We start from the raw sequence: 19971 nt of genomic DNA, 5'->3' as shown, positions 1-19971 counted from the left end.
GCAGCCCTTCTCCTGAAACCGAATCTAGTGACAGACATAGGTAAGGGATCCTGAGATCTCCCTAAAGTAGGTAGTAGCTCTACATCTATTCATCAGTAGCACATGCGCTCCACCCCATTCATAGCCCATGCCTCATTAAGGTGGACTAACAGAGATTTAATAATACATTGTATATCCCAATATAAATGTTAGGATGTTTTTAACCCATACATCTAAACATCTTGGACACAGCATATATTTGTTTTTTTAGATAAAATTTACTTTCCAGTGTAAATGCACTCACCAATTACCAATAAGTTAGTAGCGTATAAGTCAGTAAGTTCATCCGATGTCTCATTTGGGCAGGAACATGCATATGATCCAAGGTCTTCATTGGACATATAAAATCAATAAACTGGCTGTTAGATCATGTATCTGATAAAAACTCTTGCTTAGGAATATAATGAGTTGACTTTTAACTTTTTAACTTTAACTTTCTAATACCTTTGAGTTGTACTTTTGGAGGCATCCAAAAATATTTTTATAAATTCTGCCATTATGTTAGACTGAAAACAATGGTAGTGCTGACATTAAATCAATATAGATGAACGTGTTAGTGTGTGTTGTGTGTGTTTGTGTGTGAAAAAATAGGGATAGAGGAAGAAAGAGGTAATGAAGCACTCATGCACCAACAGTATGAAACTGTTTATGTTTTAAAAATAATTAGCATTCCATCCTAACCTTTCTTAAATAAAAAACATATTTATATGTATTATTGCTTCATATTGCAGGTCAGTCATGTGACTTTGAAACACCTTGCTCTTGGGTTTCATCCTCAAGAAAGGATGGAAAACCTCACTGGATCCAATCAGACATTAGGATATTACCACCTCATGAACGAATGCAACTACTACAAAGCAAGTCTTCAGATATTTATGGTAATCAACAGAAGTATGAAAAACAATGTTTCTTTTGTATTATTTATAATGGAAGAGAAATGTCCATAATTATCTTTATCTTTAGCAAATATGGGTGCTTGATATTTGCAGTTTTTGCTTTTACATATACAGTACAGTGCAAGAGGCACAAAGCTGACTCATTTGGCGCAATGGAAACACCATTTTATGCAGATTATATTATTTTTTAAGTGTTGATAAGCACTCAGAAACTGTATCAACATTTTTTTTTCTACAAAATTTTTTCAATAAATAAAATATATAATACACTTTACAATTGAAAATAAACCTACGCCTATATTGGATCAGGAACTGATATTTTGCACTGGTGAAGATAAAGCATGTCTGTGATTTTTTTTAATTTTTGATTACTGATATCACATCGCATGAAACTGCTTTCATGTGACCCTGAACAGGCAAATACAAATGACCAGGAATCTGTAAAAGTATTACAGTTCTATAAAATATATATGCATGTTCTAAAAAACTGTTATTTGTCTACAGATTATTTGTCTACAGATCTATCAATTTGGGCATATTAAAGGGATAGTAAAGTAAAAATGAAACTTTCATGATTCAGATAGAGCATGCAATTTTAAGCAACTTTCTAATTTACTCCTATTATCAATGTCTATTCATTCTCTTTATATCTTTATTTGAAAAAGCAAGAATGTAAGCTTAGGAGCTGGGTAGCACTTGCTGATTGGTGACTACATTTAGACAAGCACTACCAAAGTGCTGAACCAAAAACGGGCCAGCTCCTACGCTTACAGTCTTGCTTTTTCAAATAAAGATACCAAGAGAACAAATAAAAATTGATAATAGGAGTAAATTAGAAAGTTGCTTAAAATTGCATGCTCTATCTAAATCATGAAAATTTAATTTTAACTAGACTATCTCTTTAAACAGTTTTCCAATTTATGTGTATTACCTAATTTGTTTTTTTCCCTTGTTTTCCTTAGTTGAAAGCATACCTAGGTAGGCTCAGGAACAGCAATCCACAACTGGGAGCTAGATGAGAGCGAGATGGCGATTGATGGATGCACATATATGCCTCCTGTCATTGGCTCACCCAGTGTGTTTAGCTAGCTCCCTGTAATGCATTGCTGCTCCTTAAAGGGACACTGAACCCAAATTTGTTCATTTGTAATTCAGAAAGAGCATGCAAGCAACTTTCTAATTTACTCCTATTATCAATTTTTCTTCGTTCTCTTGCTATCATTTTTTGAAAAAGAAGGTATCTAAGCTTTTTTTTGGTTTCAGTACTCTGGACAGCACTTTTTTATTGGTGGATGAATTTATCCACCAATCAGCAAGGACAACCCAGGTTGTTCACCAAAAATGGGCCGGCATCTAAACTTACATTCTTGCATTTAAAATAAAGATACCAAGAGAATGAAGAAAATTTGATAATAGGAGTAAATTCGAAATTTGCATAAAATGTCATGCTCAATCTGAATCACGAAATTAAATTTTTGGGAACAGTGTCCCTTTAAACAAAGGATACCAAGGGAATGAAGTAAAATGTAATTTGGAAAGTTGCTTAAAATTGTATGCTCTATCCGAATCATGAAAGAAAAATATTTGGTTTCATGACCTTTTAATATTAATGATTTTCTGTTGAAATATTACAGTAGTCCTCTTGGGCAATTACATTTAATAGCTGAATGAAAATGCATAATTCATAAATAAAATTGCATTATAAATTGTATGATATAAAGTACTTTTAGCTACTTCCTTTTTTTCTTTCTTTGAATAAATCTCATCTGTAGGTGGCTCTGTTAATTTACAAGGCAAATAGAGTAAGATGAAAGTTTAAATAAAATTCTTGAAACAAAATAGAATTATTTTTTAATTGAAAACATGCTTAGAAAAACTACCAATTAAGGGCCAGATAACAAGTGAAGCGCAAAATTGAGCTTTCGCCTTGCACTGGTATTTGCAGTGGAGCACAATGCGAACGTGAGGAAGCATTGCGCTCATGAAAGCAAGCTTCCATAGGCTCCAATGGGAGCCTTGTTCTCATGTCGATAGTCACGGTAGAAAACCTAGCACAGTGAAGAGGGTGAGTCTCACAGCGATGGGCAGCAACGTTTTAATATATATGAATATATACATATATATTTATGTGTTTATATGTGTATATACACATATTAACACATAAATATATATGTATATAAGTATATACACATATTAACACATAAATATATATGTATATAAGTATATACACATATTAACACATAAATATATATGTATATAAGTATATACACATATTAACACATAAATATATATGTATATAAGTATATACATATATATTTCCAATAATAACACAGTCCCCATAGACCACAAAGTAAAGGATTTTATTTTAACCTGCTTTGTGCAGTGATATTTTTAAAAAAATAAAATGTAAATTTTAATGATAAAGTGCCTGGTTTTAAATTTTTTATTAAAAACAGGGGCACTTTAATTCATCAAAATTTACATTTCACTCGTGTTGTGAAAATACTTACCTTTTAATCTTGACAGCCGCTCCAGCTTCACCCGGTTTTCGCAAGCCTCTTCCTACGTCAGAAATGACGGATCGTCATCTTCCAATCACGGCTTTCCCCCCCCCAGGGGAGGAAGCTGGATTCTTCATTTTAGACCCAGGAAGAGGCTTTGCGACGGGCGGAGGAAGTGATGCAGCGGCTGTCAAGATTCAAAGGTAAGTATTTTCCCAACACAAGTGAAATGTAAATTTTGATTAATTAAAGTGCCCCTGTTTTTAATAAAAAATTTAAAAAACGGGCACAAAATTTACATTCACTTTAATCTCTGGTTAATTTTTGGAGTGCAAATTGAAGATAGTGTGTATTGCTTCTATGAAAACTTAATGGGACAGTCTAGACATTAAACTTTCCTGATTCAGATAGTGCATGTAATTTTAAACAACTTTTACATTTATTTTTATCATCAAATTTGCTTTGTTCTCTTGGTATTCTTAGTTGAAAGCTAGACCTAGGTAGGCACTTATGCTAATTTCTAAGATCTTGAAGGCTGACTCTTATCTGAATGCATTTGACAGTTTGTTCCACAGCTAGAGGGAGTTAGTTCTTGTGTGCCATATAGATAACATTATGCTCATGCCGTGTAGTTATTTAAGAGTCAGCATTGATTGACTAAATTCAAATCTGCCAAAAGAACTGAAATAAGGGGGCAGTGTGCAGAGCCTTAGATACATGGTAATCACAGAGGTAAAAAGTATATTGATATAACCACATTGTTTGTGCAAAACTGGGGAGTGTGTAATAAAGAGATTATCTATCTTTTCAAACAATAAACATTCTGGAGTAGACTGTCCCTTTAATTTGTGTCATATAAGAAACCACTGACTCTCTGAGAGGGTGTGGTGTTTGGGCCCTCACAGGATATGTGTGTATGCCACAAAAAATTAGTAATAACTTTTACTAGAAACATTTTTGCTAATTTAAGAATATTGCAAAAATGCTTGAATTTCACTCATGCACATTTCAATTTAACCTTTCTATCCCTTTAACAAAGCAATTGTTATAACCAAATAACTATTTGAGCTATTGAGCTATTGGGTATGTCTCTTGTGTAAATTATTGTGTCACTTCCTTTATAGATGGTATTCTTCTTCTGGACACCAGAAATTCCTCAGAAACCTGCCTTGTATCCCATCTGAGAAGCCCATCTTTTCCCAGAAGCCACAAGACCTGTTTGCTTGAAGTGATGCTATACACAAAGGAAGATTTAGCAGCAGCTAGCTTTACAGTGTCAGTCCAAAACATTATAGCAAATCACAGTATACAGCTACTACCCATAAGGGATATGACAGTCTTCAAGAGGTGAGGCATATACTTTACAGGTGAGAAGAGCAATATACAGTATGTTTAAGATGCTTTACAAAAAAAATGCAAAAAGGATGGTGTCAAAACTATAAATATGTATTATTATAGTAATAATATACTGTTCAGGTTTTCAAAAGCCATATTGAATAGCTTAAAATGTATTCTATAATCCTTTTTCTATCCATTCTGCAGCATGATGTAGAAAATTGTTGTCTCAAAAGCATTCTGAATTCTTTAATGTTAAACAAATTTAAAAAATAATCTTACAGGATGTGATGAGAGATTTAAACAGACAGATACATGCATATAGGTAGTCAGACAACAGACAGGATATATAGATGATAAATAGAAAGATAGATAGATAGATAGATAGATAGATGATAGATAGATAGATAGATAATTTAGTAAAATACAACTTGAATATATTTAACTCTTTTAAATGCAACAGAAACACTGATATAAATGATAATTTAAATATGAGATGGGAAGTACTTTCTGGAGCTAGAATATTTTAGAAAGTCTTATATTAACTCTTGACTGATATATTTCAATACGCATATGTTTATTCTTATTCAAATGGAAGTCAGTTTCACCAGCATATTTATAGCATGATAGGAAGATTTATTTGTGGCACTGGCTACAAATATGTTGGTTATATTAAAGGGACATTATACACTCATTTTTTCTTTGCATAAATGTTTTGTAGATGATCTATTTATATAGCCCATAAAGTTTTTTAAAAAAAAATAAATGTATAGTTTTGCTTATTTTTAAATAACATTGCTCTGATTTTCAGACTCCTAACCAAGCCCCAAAGTTTTATGTGAATACCATCAGCTACCTTCTCCAGCTTGCTCCTGTTTGTGTAAAGGGTCTTTTCATATGCAAAAGAAGGGGGAGGGGGGGAGTGACTTATTTCCCACTTGCAGTGGGTTTTCCAACTGCCTTTTCAACAGAGCTAAACTGAAAGCTTCTAACTAAGTTTTTAAACCATTTTATACTGGATTTTTATATCAGTATCTGTGCATCTTATTCTTCATAGTAGTGTCTTTTACATGCAGTTATATGAAAATGAGTGTATACTGTCCCTTTAATTATTTTAACTGTATTGTTGGATAATGTCAAACTATTTTAGAAAGCAGAAAACAATGATGAATTGTTTTCACTATATAGAGATCATAGATTTCAGATAGGCTCACCTAATACCTTTCATTTTTTTCTAGTCTTTTCTCCTGTGCAATAATAATATTTTCTTCCAATATAAACAACAGTAAACAGCTCTGAGTTGTAGACGAGCACGACAGTCCCATGTGAGCTTCAGTTGTACTGCAGATCACATAGAGAACTGTTATGAGCCTAACATATTGCATTAAAAACTGGAATATTGTTAGCTGCTTTACATAGACCTGACAGGAAATCAATAGGGAGGTATTGCGGGACTTGGTTTTTTTTTCTTTTTGAGCGTTACTGCAGTAATGATCTTTCTTGGCTGGCTATTCAAGAGAAGACAAAGTTTTGATTCCATTAATAAAATTGAATTGGCTCAGAGAAGCCTGGTTAGGACCATAGGCTGCAGTGCAGACACTGTGCCGCAGAAGCCTTGATCTAAGTATAGTATTAATTGGCAAGACAGGGAAGAATCGTGAGAAAAAACACTTGGCCTGACGTTACAGTATGATGTCACTTTGTTCTCATTTGGAAAGAGATCAATATCACTCATTCATAGGATTCTCTTGTTAAAGATACAGCATTGATCATCTGAATAAAATAATATTAAAATATACAGGATATACATTCAAAATTCAAAGAGTTTTAGTAAAAAAACAAAACAACATTAAATTCCTATGGTTTTATGGTGCTGCTTAATTAAAGCTGGGGGAATATTTGTGAATTTGCTCAATATGATCACATAGTTTAGTGATTCGTTCACTTAATAATGTTTAATGTATCCTGCCATTTTATCACTACACAATTCTGAGGAATAGTACTCTTGGGGCCGATTTATGAAAGTGCAAGCGGACATGATACGATGTAGTGTATCATGTCCGCCGCACAGCGTATGCTGTCAATAAATGACGACAGCATACGCTGTCTGCATTTATCATTGTACAAGCAGTTCACCAGAACTGCTTGTGCAATGCCGCCTCCTGCAGATTCGCGGCCAATCGTCTGCTAGCAGGGAGTGTCAATCTGCCCGATCCTATACGAGACCAGAGCCTCAGAGCAGGCGGACAAGTTATGGAGCAGTGGTCTTTAGACCGCTGCTTCATAACTGCTGTTTCCGACGAGCCTGAAGGCTTGCATGGAAACAGGGGCATCAAGCTCCATTCGGAGTTTGATAATTCAGCCCCTGTGTCTGAATGTAAGCTGAGTATAGGAATTTGTATATTTGTTTTCAGAAACTGACGTTTGACAGAGAAAATAACTATAGTAATGTTAAAAAAATTACCCATTTTTACCCTTTTTCCAAATGCAGATTTTATTAAGCAGACAGTCGTAAATGGGGACTCTGCCTTTGGTCTCTGGTTAGGAGAGGCTTTACTTCACAGACTGCAAGCAAGGTTGTGACTGAGAAGTGGGGATGAAAGAGTTAATATAATACTTTCTAAAATATTCTAGCTCTAGAATGTACAAAACTCCCTTTTACCTCCACCCCCTATCTGCATCTATAACTCCAAATGCTGCCACCACAAAGGATAGTTTAAATTAGGAGTCTTCTGTCCACTACTACGCAGATTAAAATAAAAACCCAATTTGGTAAAAATCTATCTAAAAACACAGTATTAAAAGGGACAGTCCACTCCAGAAACTGTCAAAATGCACTGAGATAAGATGCAGCCTTTAAGAGCTTAGAAAGTAGCATATGAGCCTACCCAGGTTTAGCTTTCAACAAAGAATACCAAGATAAAAGTAAATTGGGAAGTTTTTCAAAATTGCATGTCCTATCTGAATCATGAAAGTTTAATTTTGACTAGACTGTCCCTTTAATATTAACAATCTCTTTTACTAACATGGTTCAAATATTAGACAAAGAAAGGCAAAAGCTAGTAAAGGAAATTTATTATGAGCAAAAAAGTCATGGGGCCGATTTATCATTGTACGGGCAGACATGATCCGCTGTAGTGAATCATGTCCGCCGCACACCGATAAATGTCGTCAGCATACGCTGTTGGCATTTATCATTGCATAAGCATTTATCATGAAATGCTTGTGCAATACCGCCCCCTGCAGATTCACGCCAATCGGTCGCTAGCAGGGGGTGTCAGTCAACCCGATCGTATCTGATAGGGCTGATTGCTGTCTGCCGCCTCAAAGGTGGGGGACGAGTTAAGGAGCAGCGGTCTTAAGACTGCTGCTTCTTAACTCTTGTTTCCGGTGAGCCTGATGGCTCGCACCAAAACAGCAGCATTCGGATGTTAATAAATCTACCCATAAGTGCATTTGTATAAGAAAAAGAGATGTTTAACAAGTAAAATTACACAAGGCACAATAGTTTTAAACAAAAAATTGAGAAAAATAGATTCTAAAATTGTACTAGCTTAGTGTGTAGGCCCAGAAAATAACCACCCTCTCCCTTATCATAAAACTATAAATCCCTGGCTGAAATTATAGAACACCTTTATAACTTCTGTTTTATATATGTAGGTCATATACACAGATAGGCAATCCTCCTGTGATGTCATAAGGATTATTTTGATACCAAATATCACATGCCTATCATGTTTGGTCACCCAATCAAATATGTGTGATAAAAATATTTCATAAATATTCCAGGTTGTCACCTCTGATTGACCTCAGCTCTGTCTGGGTAGAGGGCCCTGATTTTTGTCATATCTTTGCTGACATCGCTGCATCATAAAAATCATGTCCTATCTGAATCACAAAAGTTTAATTTTGACTAGACTGTCCCTTTAATATTAACAATCTCTTTTACTAACGTGGTTCAAATATTAGACAAATAAAGGCAAAAGCTAGTAAAGGAAAATTTATTATGAGCAAAAAAGTCATAGGGGCCGATTTATCATTGTGTGGGCGGACATGATCCGCTGTAGTGAATCATGTCTGCCGCACACCGATAAATGCAGACAGCATACGCTGTCGATATTTATCATTGCACAAGCATTTCTCATGAAATGATTGTGCAATACCGCCCCCTGCAGATTCATGGCCAATCGGTCGCTAGCAGGGGGTGTCAGTCAACCCAATCGTATCTGATAGGGCTGATTGCTGTCTGCCGCCTCAAAGGTGGGGGACGAGTTAAGGAGCAGCGGTCTTAAGACTGCTGCTTCTTAACTCTTGTTTCCGGTGAGCCTGATGGCTCGCACCAAAACAGCAGCATTCAGATGTTAATAAATCTACCCCATAGTGCATTTGTATAAGAAAAAGAGATGTTTAACAAGTAAAATTACACAAGGCAAAACAGTTTTAAACAAAAAAATGAGAAAAATTTATTAAAAATTGCACTAGCTTAGTGTGTAGGCCCAGAAAATAACCACCCTCTCCCTTATCATAAAACTATAAATCCCTGGCTGAAATTATAGAACACCTTTACCTCATATACACAGATAGGCAATCCTCCTGTGATGTCATAAGGATTATTTTGATACCAAATATCACATGCCTATCATATTTGGTCACCCAATCACATATGTGTGATAAAAATATGTCATAAGATATTCCAGGTTGTCACCTCTGATTGACCTCAGCTCTGTCTGGGTAGAGGGCCCTGATTTTTGTCATATCTTTGCTGACATCGCTGCATCATAAAAATCATTCTCTGTGTTAGGTTAGGCTGTAAAACTGACCTTAGACAATAAAGTTTTCTTCAGTGAAACTTATGGTTTTCTAAGAAAAAAACAGGGGGACACATATCCTTTGAAAAAAAAAAAAACATTCAGCAAACAGATAAAAAGTTAACCACTTGCACCTAAAATAATAAGGCCTCCATGACAGTCTCCATTGAGGACTATCTGCTTAATAAAATCTTCATTTGCAAACAGTTAACTGGACACTCAATGCATAAATTATTGTTATTTTAACCATTACTATTACAGTTTTTAACTAACTTTTCATCATGCAGTAAAGTATGCTATAGTGACTTGCATGCAAACATCAGTCTTTCAACTCCCACAGTTTATTGAAAATGGTTAGAAAATTGCTCAGTGGACTTAATCACTCTATGAACCTTTCCCGACTACTAATTGTTTCCAAAGCTGACATTATCCTCTATGTTTTGTCTATGATGTCCATTCACTAAAGGGCATACAAACCTCTTCATTGCTTAGCAAATAGGCTGTTTCTAGAAGTGGGTAAATTAGTTTGCTCATCTGGGCACTGACTATGGCTGGGTTAACCAAAAAGCATTTAAGGTACCTACCTATTGACCTATCAACACAGAAATGCCTAATGAGGTAGCTTATTGTTTAGCTCACAAGTCTATGCTCTCAACTTCTCAATATGGGCAAGAATTCAATAGCTAATATTTTGCTGCATTATGGTGCAACCACCTTAGCTGTAATATATATATATATATATATATATATATATATATATATATAAATATATATATATTATTGCATATGTTTGTCTATAAACTTTTAGTAGTGTCTAATTGTAGTGTCAATATGATCAGTAAGATGTTGTAGTCTTTTACTGGTATAGGACACCCCAATATAGTATTTTTGCTTATGGCCTACTAGAATTTTAATCTGGCTCTTTATCTGACCCTAAATAAAACCTGACTTTTTTCACAAGTGTGCTTGAAAAAATGAAGCTACAGAAGAGAGGAACAGAGTATACTCTTATCACACAACAGTCTCCTTATCAGGACAATATGGGCTAGATTACAAGTGAATCACAATTGATAGTGCAGGATGTGTTATCTTGTGCTTAGCCGTATGTAACAAAAATAATGCACAATCTTGTATTACAAGTGGATAGGTAAAATGTTTACCCAAGGCATCATAACGCGGCAAACATATTTTGAATGTACCCTAAGGGGTCGATTTAACAAGCAGTGGATGCTGCATCGACGCTCAATCGTTTCTGGCCCGAAAGTTTTAGGTGGAGGACTGAAACCATCCGACCCGATCTGGATGATTGATGGCCCCTGTTAGCGGCAGTGAGCAGGGATAGCATTACACAAGCATTTCTACAGTGAATCATGTCCACTCAACCTTTAGTAAATCTACCCCAATACATTTAATGGATAGAAAAGAGCACTATAAGTGTTCTCATTGCACTTATATTATGGGCCTGATGATGGAAGATTCTCATGCTAGGAGAGAAATTATAGTGCAGACTTTACAGGGGCTGAAATCACTGAAAGCTAAACGAAAAAGGCAGAACCCTCCAGCACTGCAAGATCTCTCACAAGATTCTAGGCAGGCAAATTTTGTTATACTGGTCTAAATAGTTTTCTCTGCATTTCTATATATGAATGAGAGACAAGTGCAGTGCTATATAGCATTGCATGATATGAGAGTTTTTTTATGCTTAGCTTTCACTTTTATCAAAATTAAATGAAGCCACTATAGCAGTGTAGTAAATGAAAGTCCACAACAGAAAAAAATATATATATTCATTTGATCTCCAAGGGTACCCTTTGTAAGAAAAAATACTTCGGAGCTCTCAAAAATATTAAAGTGAAAGTTCAAATTATTCAAATGCGGTTAAGGAAAGCCCACAACAATAGTAGGTTAATGTGTATTCATGTTCCCTTGTCTCCAAATCAAATAGCAGGCTTGCAGTCAGAGAGGGAAAAGCACAGCAGTAAGTCACAGAAGCAGTAAGCGTACAAAGCAGTCTCCCCCAGCAATATAATTATGTCCATGAAAAGCAGGTAGCTAGTATAGGCAGGGTTAGTAAGACAAGTTAAATTCTCACCCATAGATGTCCGGATACGATATCCATCAAACAATTGCTCCACGATGAAGCTCCATAACTTACCTAACCCTCCTGATGATATCACAACTAGCTCCGTGTGCTGGGAGGCCGGGGGAGACTGCTTTGTACGCTTACTGCTTACTGCTTCTGTGACTTACTGCTGTGCTTTTCCCTCTCTGACTGCAAGCCTGCTATTTGATTTGGAGACAAGGGAACATGAATACACATTAATCTACTATTGCTGTGGGCTTTCCTTAACCGCATTTGGATAATTTGAACTTTCACTTTAATATTTTTGAGAGCTCTGAAGTATTTTTTCTTACAAAGGGTACCCTTGGGGATCAAATGAATATATATATATTTTTTCTGTTGTGGACTTTCATTTACTACACTGCTATAGTGGCTTCATTTAATTTTGATAATTTGTTGTGTTACTTTATTTTCATTAAAATGATTTATTTTCTTGCAATATAGGGTGGTTCTTTTCTGATTTAACACTAAGTATCTCATGGTAATGTGCCAGATTAGGGTAGTCTGTTGGAGCAGAAGTAAGAGAGAATTGTAGTACCTTGCACTCCTGTCCCTATTTTCTTCTTTTTTGAAATATATAAATATATATATTTTTGCACAAAAAACTAAACAATTTTCATATAGTAGTAATTAATTGTATCGTTAAATAGAAAGTGTATTATATTAAAAGTGTGTCAATTTCATATAAGAATGAACTTTAGAACAGTGATAATAAGTTAAAATTTGTGTAAAAAATAATAATTAATGAACCAATGTGAAACTGGGAAACTATTATATTGATGTCAGTATGAACATTTGTGTAAGGGTATCTAAAACAAATCAGTGTATAAAATGATTTAAATTCATTTCAGCATTCAACCCATTAGGTTGTAAAGAACCAAAATTAAAAATTAAGTTAGCCTCATGATATAAGAGATTTTTTTCATGGTCACCTTCCCTCTAATTTTTATAGACCTTTTTTAATACCCCAGGATTTTAACCCTTTTACACTTTGGCCATGTGCAATTTTGAAATGCTTAGAGAGCAAGTGACCTTCAAACCCATTCCTGATGTTACAAAGGTGCTCTCTAATCCTGTCCGTCAGAATCCTTTGTGTTTGACCTAAATACTGTTTCTAACAAGGACGCTGTATAATATACACAGTGCCCTTGTCAGAACAACAAATTGCATCTGTTATGTTAAATTTAAAGTCCTTAGCAGTTGAAACAACTTCTTTCTTTTTAGTGCTGTGTTTACACAAAACATAGCTATAACAGGGGAAAAAACTCTTACTGGGTTACCTAATAAGTCCTTAGTCTTACCCTTTTCTTTTTTCAGTTCACTAGGCGCTAAAATGTTCTTAAGATTATTGACGTTTTTGTAGAAAATGTATTGATATTTCTGTATATGGTCTCCTAGGATATGGTCTCTTTGGATTAGGTGCCAATGTTAATTTAAAATAAATTTTATTTTATTGTGTTGTTCATTGTATTGTGTTATAAAAAGCACTGATATCTTATCTTCACTTTTATTCTCTATAGGTTTGAATTTGAGTATCAGGATTTTTGTCCTATCTTCTAAACCAATTAGATGAATAATTGATTCTAATTTGTCTTCCTCATATCCTCTATCCAAGAATCTTTGTTTTAGTGTCTCAGCTTGTATGTTAAAATCTTCTAGGTCATTACAATTTTTCCTGATCCTCAGTATTTGACTTTTAGGGATATTTTGGACCCACCTATCCAAATGGCAGCTTTCCACATGGATATAATTATTGGAGTCCACTTTTTTGAAAAATGTCCTGGTCTTTATTTTCTGGTCCTTGATCTCAATTTTAAAATATTAAAAGGGAATATTCTCTGTGCTAATTTCATTAGTAAAGTTTAAGCCTTGGTTATTACACACAGCCACAAAAATAGAAAGGCGAGTCGGGGCCACAGCTTTAATTCTTAACCTGTGGCCCCGACTCGCCTTTCTATTTTTGTGGCTGTGTGTATACATTGCAGACTTACAGAGGTCTGCTGGTGGTTTGCGGGGAGCGCAGATTGCGGCTGCAGTGTTGGAAAGCTGGCCTCATTGGCCACACTTGGTTGTGACAAAGAAACAAGGGGTGGAGACTTTCACAAGAGGAACCGACTGGGACCGGGAAGCTTGCTTAGAATTGTTGCAACGACCGGAGGAAATAAGGTACTGTGTTCCTGAGTTAATATGGTCTGTGCTGTGTTACCCCCTGAGCAGATCGGCTAATGTTGAATCACAGCAAGCACTGTTGGAGCGCTGATATAGGAAACTTTCGTTTGTTTATAAAGTGACTTGGTTATTACAGTTCATATCCTCTAAAAATAACTGAAGCAATTCATTGTCTCCTCTCCAAATGATGAAATCATCAATATATCTCCTATATAAAGTGTATATACAGGGAGTGCAGAATTATTAGGCAAGTTGTATTTTTGAGGATTAATTTTATTATTGAAAAACAACCATGTTCTCAATGAACCCAAAAAACTCATTAATATCAAAGCTGAATAGTTTTGGAAGTAGTTTTTAGTTTGTTTTTAGTTATAGCTATTTTAGGGGGATATCTGTGTGTGCAGGTGACTATTACTGTGCATAATTATTAGGCAACTTAACAAAAAATAAATATATACCCATTTCAATTATTTATTTTTACCAGTGAAACCAATATAACATCTCAACATTCACAAATATACATTTCTGACATTCAAAAACAAAACAAAAACAAATCAGTGACCAATATAGCCACCTTTCTTTGCAAGGACACTCAAAAGCCTGCCATCCATGGATTCTGTCAGTGTTTTGATCTGTTCACCATCAACATTGCGTGCAGCAGCAACCACAGCCTCCCAGACACTGTTCAGAGAGGTGTACTGTTTTCCCTCCTTGTAAATCTCACATTTGATGATGGACCACAGGTTCTCAATGGGGTTCAGATCAGGTGAACAAGGAGGCCATGTCATTAGATTTTCTTCTTTTATACCCTTTCTTGCCAGCCACGCTGTGGAGTACTTGGACGCGTGTGATGGAGCATTGTCCTGCATGAAAATCATGTTTTTCTTGAAGGATGCAGACTTCTTCCTGTCCCACTGCTTGAAGAAGGTGTCTTCCAGAAACTGGCAGTAGGACTGGGAGTTGAGCTTGACTCCATCCTCAACCCGAAAAGGCCCCACAAGCTCATCTTTGATGATACCAGCCCAAACCAGTACTCCACCTCCACCTTGCTGGCGTCTGAGTCGGACTGGAGCTCTCTGCCCTTTACCAATCCAGCCACGGGCCCATCCATCTGGCCCATCAAGACTCACTCTCATTTCATCAGTCCATAAAACCTTAGAAAAATCAGTCTTGAGATATTTCTTGGCCCAGTCTTGACGTTTCAGCTTGTGTGTCTTGTTCAGTGGTGGTCGTCTTTCAGCCTTCCTTACCTTGGCCATGTCTCTGAGTATTGCACACCTTGTGCTTTTGGGCACTCCAGTGATGTTGCAGCTCTGAAATATGGCCAAACTGGTGGCAAGTGGCATCTTGGCAGCTGCACACTTGACTTTTCTCAGTTCATGGGCAGTTATTTTGCGCCTTGGTTTTTCCACACGCTTCTTGCGACCCTGTTGACTATTTTGAATGAAACGCTTGATTGTTCGATGATCACGCTTCAGAAACTTTGCAATTTTAAGAGTGCTGCATCCCTCTGCAAGATATCTCACTATTTTTGACTTTTCTGAGCCTGTCAAGTCCTTCTTTTGACCCATTTTGCCAAAGGAAAGAAAGTTGCCTAATAATTATGCACACCTGATATAGGGTGTTGATGTCATTAGACCACACCCCTTCTCATTACAGAGATGCACATCACCTAATATGCTTAATTGGTAGTAGGCTTTCGAGCCTATACAGCTTGGAGTAAGACAACATGCATAAAGAGGATGATGTGGTCAAAATACTCATTTGCCTAATAATTCTGCACTCCCTGTACTGTATAATAGACTTTCTATTTAACGAAAAAATTAATTACTACTATATGGAAATCGTTTAGTTCTTTGTGCAAATATATATACAGTATATTCTATTTTTATTATTCTTTCTTTATTTTGTCCTTTCTTTTTCACTAGATTATTCCTTCACTAGATTTTTTCTGTCACTTGTTTTGAAAAATAGGTAACAATCTATCAGTAAATTGTAACACTATATCTTTCACCCCAAACGATTGTGTTTGATCATATTAGTATATAATAACAATTGTTCACATACGGCTAGATTTAGAGTTCTGCGGCCAAAGGGGTGCATTAGCTACGCTGGCTTTTTTTCTCCCGCACCTTTTAAATACCGCTGGTATTTAGAGTTCACAGAAGGGCTGCGTTAGGCTCCAAAAAAGGGAGCGTATAGCATATTTACCGCAACTGCAACTCTAAATTCCAGCGGTGCTTACGGACGCGGCCAGCTTCAAAAACGTGCTCGTGCACAATTCCCCCATAAGAAACAATGGGGCTGTTTGAGCTGAAAAAAAACCTAACACCTGCAAAAAAGCAGCGTTCAGCTCCTAACGCAGCTACATTGTTTCCTATGGGGAAACACTTCCTAAGTCTGCACCTAACACATGTACCCCGAGTCTAAACACCCCTAACCTTACACTAATTAACCCCTAATCTGCTGCCCCCGCTATCGCTGACCCCTGCATTTTATTATTAACCCCTAATCTGCCGCTCCGTACACCGCTGCCACCTACATTATACCTATGTACCCCTAATCTGCTGCCCCTAACACCGCCGACCCCTATATTATATTTATTAACCCCTAATATGCCGCCCCCAACGTCGCCGCTACCTACCTACACTTATTAACCCCTAATCTGCCGACCGGATCTCACCGCTACTATAATAAATTTATTAACCCCTAATCCACCTCACTCCCGCCTCAATAACCCTATAATAAATAGTATTAACCCCTAATCTGCTCTCCCTAACATCGCCGACACCTAACTTCAAGTATTAACCCCTAATCTGCCGACCGGAGCTCACCGCTACTCTAATAAATTTTTTAACCCCTAAAGCTAATTCTAACCCTAACCCTAACACCCCCCTACGTTACATATAATTTTATTCTAACGAAATAAATTAACTCTTATTAAATAAATTATTCCTATTTAAAGCTAAATACTTACCTGTAAAATAAACCCTAATATAGCTACAATATAAATAATAATTATATTGTAGCTATTTTAGGATTAATATTTATTTTACAGGCAACTTTGTAATTATATGAACCAGGTACTATAGCTATTAAATAGTTAATAACTATTTAATAGTTACCTAGTTAAAATAATTACAAAATTACCTGTAAAATAAATCCTAACCTAAGTTACAATTAAACCTAACACTACACTATCAATAAATTAATTACATACAAATACCTACAAATAAATACAATTAAATAAACTAACTAAAGTACAAAAAATAAAAAAGAACTAAGTTACAAAAAATAAAAAAATATTTACAAACATTAGAAAAATATTACAACAATTTTAAACTAATTTACCTTACCAGCCCTGAAAAGGGCCCTTTGCGGGGCATGCCCCAAAGAATTCAGCTCTTTTGTCTGTAAAAAAACACATACAATACCCCCCCCTCAACATTACAACCCACTACCCACATACCCCTAATCTAACCCAAACCCCCCTTAAATAACACTAAGCCCCTGAAGATCTTCCTACCTTATCTTCACCTCGCCGGGTAAGGTAGGAAAATTCTGATTTGCTGATGGAATCAGCCAATCAGAATCAAGTTCAATCCGATTGGCTGATCTGATCAGCCAATCAGATTGAGCTCGCATTCTATTGGCTGTTCCGATCAGCCAATAGAATGCAAGCTCAATCTGATTGGCTGACCGGATCAGCCAATGGGATTGAACTTGATTCTGATTGGCTGATTCCATCAGCCAATCAGAATTTTCCTACCTTAATTCCGATTGGCTGATAGAATCCTATCAGCCAATCGGAATTCGAGGGACGCCATCTTGGATGATGTGCCTTAAAGGAACCGTCATTTGTCGGGAAGTCGTCGGTGAAGATGGATGTTCCGCGTCGGTGGGATGAACATGGATCCGGAAGAAAGAAGATTGAAGATGCCGTTGATAGAAGACTTCAGCCGGATCATGGACTTCTTCAAGTCCCGCTTGGTTGAAGACTTCAGCCGGATCATGGACATCTTCAGCCCCCCGCTTGGGCTTGGATCAAGACATCAGAGCCAGGACGGATCGGTGTTATACCCGGCGAGGTGAAGATAAGGTAGGAAGATCTTCAGGGGCTTAGTGTTAGGTTTATTTAAGGGGGGTTTGGGTTAGATTAGGGGTATGTGGGTGGTGGGTTGTAATGTTGGGGGGGGGTATTGTATGTGTTTTTTTTACAGGCAAAAGAGCTGAATTCTTTGGGGCATGCCCCGCAAAGGGCCCTTTTCAGGGCTGGTAAGGTAAAAGAGCTTTGAACTTTTTTAATTTAGAATAGGGTAGGGCATTTTTTTTTATTTTGGGGGGATTTGTTATTTTATTAGGGGGCTTAGAGTAGGTGTAATTAGTTTAAAATTGTTGTAATATTTTTCTAATGTTTGTAAATATTTTTTTATTTTTTGTAACTTAGTTCTTTTTTATTTTTTGTACTTTAGTTAGTTTATTTAATTGTATTTATTTGTAGGTATTGTATTTAATTAATTTATTGATAGTGTAGTGTTAGGTTTAATTGTAGATAATTGTAGGTATTGTATTTAATTAATTTAGTGATAGTGTAGTGTTAGGTTTAATTGTAACTTCGGTTCGGATTTATTTTACAGGTAATTTTGTAATTATTTTAACTAGGTAACTATTAAATAGTTATTAACTATTTAATAGCTATTGTACCTGGTTAATATAATTACAAAGTTGCCTGTAAAATAAATATTAATCCTAAAATATCTACAATATAATTATAATTTATATTGTAGCTATATTAGGGTTTATTTTACAGGTAAGTATTTAGCTTTAAATAGGAATAATTTATTTAATAAGAGTTAATTTATTTCGTTAGATTTAAATTATATTTAAGTTAGGGGGGTGTTAGGGTTAGAGTTAGACTTAGCTTTAGGGGTTAATACATTTATTATAGTAGCGGTGTGGTCCGGTCGGCAGATTAGGGGTTAATTATTGTAGGTAGGTGGAGGCGACATTGGGGGCGGCAGATTAGGGGTTAATAAATATAATATAGGGGTCAGCTGTGTTAGGGGCAGCAGATTAGGTGTACATAGGGATAATGTAGGTTGCGGCGGTGTATGGAGCAGCAGATTAGAGGTTAAAAAAAATATGCAGGTGTCAGCGATAGCAGGGGCGGCAGATTAGGGGTTAATAAATATAATATAGGGGTCGGCGATGTTAGGGGCAGCAGATTAGGGGTACATAGGGATAATGTAGCTGGCGGTGGTGTACGGAGCGGCAGATTAGGGGTTAAAAAATTTAATAGAGTGGTGGCAATGTGGGGGGACCTCGGTTTAGGGGTACATAGGTAGTTTATGGGTGTTAGTGTACTTTAGAGCACAGTAGTTAAGAGCTTTATAAACCGGCGTTAGCCCAGAAAGCTCTTAACTACTGACTTTTTTCTGCGGCTGGAGTTTTGTCGTTAGATTTCTAACGCTCACTTCAGCCACGACTCTAAATACCGGTGTTAGAAAGATCCCATTTAAAAGATAGGATACGCAAATGGCGTAGGGGGATCTGCGGTATGGAAAAGTCGCAGCTGCAAAGTGAGCGTTAGACCCTTTCCTGACTGACTCCAAATACCAGCGGGCGGTAAAAACCAGCGTTAGGAGCCTCTAACGCTGGTTTTGACGGCTACCGCCCAACTCTAAATCTAGGCCATAGACTCTCCAAATCCTATGGGACATTGTTTCTCATGAATCAATATTGGCAAAATAATACATGGGATAAAAATAAGAATATATCTCTTGGAACCAATTAGGGCTTGAATACCACTACCACTCTATCAAAAGAGAATAACTGGGAAGCAGACCCCATCTTGATAAAGTCCACAACCAGGCTGAAACGCGTAGATGCACTGCTGAATCTACTGAATCTGTCTACAAAAATCCCCACTTGGTGATACAGAGCGCTCTGTTTGTCTGGGGAAAAGCTACATTTTCTGAGGCTGGCGATTGGCTCAAGGAGGTCACGTGAGGTCTGATACAGACACAGGAATCCCGAGCGCCCACGGAGTGTGGACGCCGAAGTGGCAGCATCCGGTTTTCACTAAGGACAACGGCTGGGTC

The 19971-nt window shown here is 36.5% G+C and overlaps 1 protein-coding gene across 1 annotated transcript in view; it reads left to right on the top strand.

Moving 5' to 3' along the window:
* Positions 1–19971, top strand: part of LTK (leukocyte receptor tyrosine kinase) — a 400559-nt gene that overhangs the window by 191353 nt on the left and 189235 nt on the right. The window contains exons 3-4 of the mRNA XM_053697813.1: positions 771–917; positions 4561–4783. Coding sequence (XP_053553788.1) covers positions 771–917; positions 4561–4783 — 370 coding nt within the window. The remainder of the gene's footprint in view (positions 1–770; positions 918–4560; positions 4784–19971) is intronic.

The sequence above is a fragment of the Bombina bombina genome, chromosome 1 (assembly GCF_027579735.1).
Source record: "Bombina bombina isolate aBomBom1 chromosome 1, aBomBom1.pri, whole genome shotgun sequence".
NCBI classification, from domain to species: Eukaryota; Metazoa; Chordata; class Amphibia; order Anura; family Bombinatoridae; genus Bombina; species Bombina bombina.
Note: the sequence above shows the minus strand (reverse complement) of the source record. Positions and strands in the feature narration are given on the sequence as shown.